The sequence below is a fragment of the Dendrobium catenatum genome, unplaced genomic scaffold (assembly GCF_001605985.2).
Source record: "Dendrobium catenatum unplaced genomic scaffold, ASM160598v2 fragScaff_scaffold_601, whole genome shotgun sequence".
In the NCBI taxonomy this organism is placed as follows: Eukaryota; Viridiplantae; Streptophyta; class Magnoliopsida; order Asparagales; family Orchidaceae; genus Dendrobium; species Dendrobium catenatum.
Window position 1 is genome coordinate 1,473,167 of NW_021319063.1, and position 4,846 is coordinate 1,478,012.

Sequence of the window (4,846 nt, forward strand, 5' to 3'; positions counted from 1 at the left end):
TGAACATATTTAGTGAATTTTTTTAAACTATCAAACAAGCATGTTCATGAACAAATCTAACAAGTATTCTTGAGCTATCAAATGAGCAAGATCTAATATAATAAATTAGCAATTATAAGAAAATTAAAACTATAATATATATTATAATATTTAATTTCTTTAAAATTTACTAATTAAAATAATTATATCATTATGCTATAATAAATTAAAATATTTGCATTATATATATTTATCAATTTTATAATTAAATATTAATCAAATTTTTATCGAGCTTATTCATTAGTTTTGAATCAAACACGAATCGAGCTTAATGTCGAGCATGCTCATGTTTGTGGACATAAATGAACCCACCACATTAGTGTTCAAGCTTGTTTATTTAATGATCGAATATTAAAAATGTTGTTCAAGTTTGTTTTTTTAGTTAGTTAAAAGATCACAAATGAGTTTTAATCTAACCGAGCAATGAGTTGCTCGTCAAACGTTTAATTCGCTTGCAGCCAAGGGCGGAGGGAGGGGGGGGGTTTAAGGGGGGGGGGGAGGGGGGGGGCAAGGGGGGGCACGTGCCCCCCCCTAAAAAAATTAGTTTTATCTATAATTAACAGTGTAATTCCCCCAAAAAAATAATTAACAGTGTAGCAGGTATGAGAGGAAAGGAAATTGCAGAAAACGAGGAAGGAAAAGCTTGTTGCCAATTTCATTCTAACTTTTTTTATCATTGTACTGGTACTTAATTTTTTTTGGTACTTAGCTTTATATTGGTGTATGTGTTAAAGTTGTGTGCTATAAGGTAGAGAGAGAGAGAGAGTTATTAGGTTAAATTGTTTAAATTCCCAAAAAAGAGATATAAAGAGAAAATTAAATTAAATTACTTTTCCTTAAATCTATCTAATCAAGCACAAATTAATAATATAGTTTAAGGTCCTATTTGGGACAATTTGCTATTTTTTAAAACTATTTTTTAGTACAAAATTTTTATTTGAAAAAAATTTTAGCTAAAAAATTTCTTTAAAAATAGTAAAAAAGCTGTCCCAACGAAGCCTAAATCGTTAGATATATTCAAAACATAAAGAAGCAAAAATAAATTTGATGTGCCTATATATATTTTAAAATAAATTTGTTGATAATATTCATGGAATAAAATTTTGAAGTCACAACAACTGTAGATAATTATTTCTAAGAGCTAAGGGTGCCTATATGCTTTAAAAAACCAGTAAGAAAATTGTCTCAAACAGTGCCCCCCCTTAATAAAATTTCTGGCTCCGCCACTGCTTGAAGCCCTATCATATATATATATATATATATATATCTGTGTGTGTGTGAGGAACAATTATTAGGTCCTCCGACCGGAATCGCACCAAAAAACAAGAAATACCGAGCAATACCAAAAAATAACGAGGAATACCATCATGTGAAGACCCAATACCGAGTGTTACCGAGCTATACCAAGCAATACTGAGTTATACCGAGCTATACCGAGCAATACCGAGTTATACAAAAAAATACCGAGTTTTTTCTAGAGTTTTTCCTAGAAAAAACTCGATATTTTTTTGTATAACTTGGTATTGCTCGGTATAGCTCAGTATAACTCGGCATTGATCTTCACAGAGTGGTATTCCTCATTATTACCAAATAATACCTAGCAATACCGAGCAAATACCGAATTTTTTGGCGGGATTTTAGTGCCGACCGGATAGAGAGAGAGAGATAAATACAAAACATATAAATATATTTAAAAAATATATCGAATAAGTGGAATAAGAAATTTTCATGCGGAATAGCTTAAAATTTTGTTAAATACAAAAAGAAAAATTCACCCAACACCTTAACTCGTCATCATCATCTTAAACTCACCAAAATCCAATACACCATCTCCATCCAGATCAAACGGCCTTATCATCGCCTCACAATCCTTCACCGTCCGATCCTCGCCAAGCCGCCGACGTAAAACCCTCTGCAAACCCGCCGGCGATATCCTCCCCGACCCTTTCTCCCCTTCAAATTCCTCAAAAACTCGCCGGAGCTCCTCCTCGGTCTCTTCCTCCGCCGTCATCATTGCCACGAAGTCATCGAACCCGATGAGCCCGTCGCCGTCGATATCAAGCCCCGGTAAGATTGCGGCCACGGTCTCCTTCGTGAACGCTTCGGCTCTGCCGTCGGACGAGAAGATGGATCGCAGCTCGTCGGCTGAGATTTTGCCGTCGCGGTTGGCGTCGAAGTGGTGGAAGATTTCGCGGAGATGTTTGATTTTGGTATTGATTCGGCCGGGGGATGGTTTGGGGGAGTAGAGAGAGTGGCGGAGGAAGGTGGGGAGGGTGACTTTGAATATTTTCCGGCTATTGGGAGACAGTTTGGCGTAAAGGGAAGACATCCTTGTGAATGTAGGAAGCGGAGAAGAGAGAGAAATATGTAATTAATACGTGTGAAATAATGCTTTAAATAAGAAGAATTTCTATAATGTTTACATAAATTTTATAAACAATAATAATTATATATATATATATATATATTTAAATATATATAAACACACACACACTATAAATTTAACAATTTTATAAGGGAATCACACATTTCATAATTGTCTCGAAGCACTCTCAGAAAACTATCGCACTTCTTCTCGGAAGTGCTAATCGACTTCGAAGCATTTCTGGCTAAAACAGTAAACTCTGCCCTGTACTATTTTGATATCACAAAGGGTCTGTCACAAAATCCTATAGCTATGTTTACAATAAGTTTCCAAAACCACTGCTTTGATATCAAAAAGGGACTGCCACTGTTTAACCTAATAAGACCCACAGACTAGTCAGATCCTATCATGTTGTTTTGTAGTAGGTTTACTCCAAAATTTGAGTTTATAAAACTATTTAGATTTTTCATCCAATTTTAACTTTAAAACAAAAAAACAACCCACATAACTGCTAATAATTTAGGAGTACAAAAATAAATTGATCTATAAAATTTCTTACGTTTATTATTAAAAGTATATACAATAATTATATTATAGTTCATTGCTACATATCTGAATATGGAACAGAGCCGATCAAATGATTATCTATTATTGTACAAAATTTTCAAAAAAGTACCTTTACAAACTCAAATCAAATCCTGTGACTCCTACTAATATGTTCTTTTCCTTTCTCAGGCCCTGAAAGCAGAAGGTATAACAACTGTGAACCAATATAGCTCAGCATGCCACTTTTATCAATCTAAATAAATAAATGAATTCGTTATTAGGCATTAATTGAGTGTTAAAAGTAATATAATAAATCACTGTGTTGAGCAGAATAGTAATCGTAGTTACTAGGAATTCAAATAACAATATTGGATAAATGAATAACAACTAATCCATATATCATAGCAAAAAGTAATAAATCTCTCCATCAGGGCCTTTATGATTCTCATTAGACAGAATTCAAAGAATTCTGGCCCTTATGACTTATAATAGATAGAATTCATATAATTATAACCCTCATGGCTTCCAACAGAAAGAATTCAGATAATTCTGAACCTTATGACTCTCAATCTCTAACAATATAATATCGTGTACATATAGTAACAAAATGTGCCATTGGCATCAAGATATGCATATAGCACCAAATAGGACTTCCTCTATCTAGTCCAAACCTCCTAAAAATCATATCACATATCTCAATTAGATAAGCACATAATTAATTGCATTGCATAATCATGAATGTAAATAAAATCATTTAAAAAATTATCAAAATACCTTAATGGTAGGCAGTGATTGTAACAAAATTGCTTGTGATTGCATAGAATATTATTTAAAGACTTTAGTTACACTACATCATTATTTTTCAGAGTCAAAATTATGTATTAATCAATTAAAATTGAGAAATTCCCAAAATACCTCTTGTAAAATTTCTAGAAAAACCTAAATTAATATTCAAAATTGTCATATACTCATATGTTTACATATAGAAAGTTACACATTTAAAAATTTATAGATAACAAGTTATTCCTATTTTTACTAGCAGAATTATAAATTAAATAAACAAATTAATTTTTTTGTAATATTTAAAAACTGAGATAGGCAAAATAATCTCGATTTGAATAACTTGTAAGATTGGTATATTAGTTGAAAATGACGCCCAACTCTCTCTCTCTCTCTCTCTCTCTCTCTCTCTCTCTCTCTCTCTCTCTTAATTTCCAAAATTCCAAAGAGCTCAACGCCTCCTCCCAAACATTGCGGCACCCCAGGGGAAAGATTTTAGATTTCCAAAACATGCAAATAAACCATCGGGACCCATTTCAGAACACTTGCATACTTTCATATACATATTAAATACTTCCAAACACATACAAAATGGTTCAAAGCAGAAATTCAATGGATTGCTTTTCTTAGATCGAGTTATAACATGTTGAACTGTATAATGATTCTGGAGGTGTCACAACATCAGTCCATTATCACTCGACTACGATCTTCCAACCATCATTACTCGACTAAGGTCATTCGATCACCACCACCTAACCACATTTCTTACAACCATTATTGTATGACTAAATTCCTTTGGCCTATGTCTCCCAACTACGATCCATCGAACAGTGACACAAGACTGTGCTCCTCGAACCAACGTCACCTGTTTGCAGTCCTCAAACTAGGGGTGTCAATTTCGGGTCACGGGTCGGGTTCGGGTCCAACCTAGTTCAAATGGGTCGACCCTAACTCGACCCGGGTAGGTAAACGCGTCGGAAATCCAAACCCAGACCTGACCCAACACAGGTTGACCCGACTCGGACGCGGGCATGGACGCGAGAGGGCAGGTGCATGAGCGGGCGCACGGGCGAGCACGGGCGAGCGAGAGCAGGTGGGTGCTCGCAGGCCCGCGGG

The 4,846-nt window shown here is 34.8% G+C and overlaps 1 protein-coding gene across 1 annotated transcript; it reads right to left on the bottom strand.

Annotated features, from left to right (window-relative positions):
* Positions 1–1,761: 1,761 nt before the first annotated feature.
* Positions 1,762–2,368, bottom strand: LOC110116285 (probable calcium-binding protein CML41). Its single transcript, XM_020849806.2, has one exon. The coding sequence runs from the start codon at positions 2,366–2,368 to the stop codon at positions 1,823–1,825; it is 546 nt and encodes a 181-aa protein (XP_020705465.1). The 3' UTR covers positions 1,762–1,822.
* Positions 2,369–4,846: the final 2,478 nt, after the last annotated feature.

What these genes read in the sequence shown, in the direction of transcription:
- LOC110116285 (XM_020849806.2), bottom strand. Translation starts at nt 2,368, where the DNA reads ATGTCTTCCCTTTACGCCAAACTGTCTCCCAATAGCCGGAAAATATTC.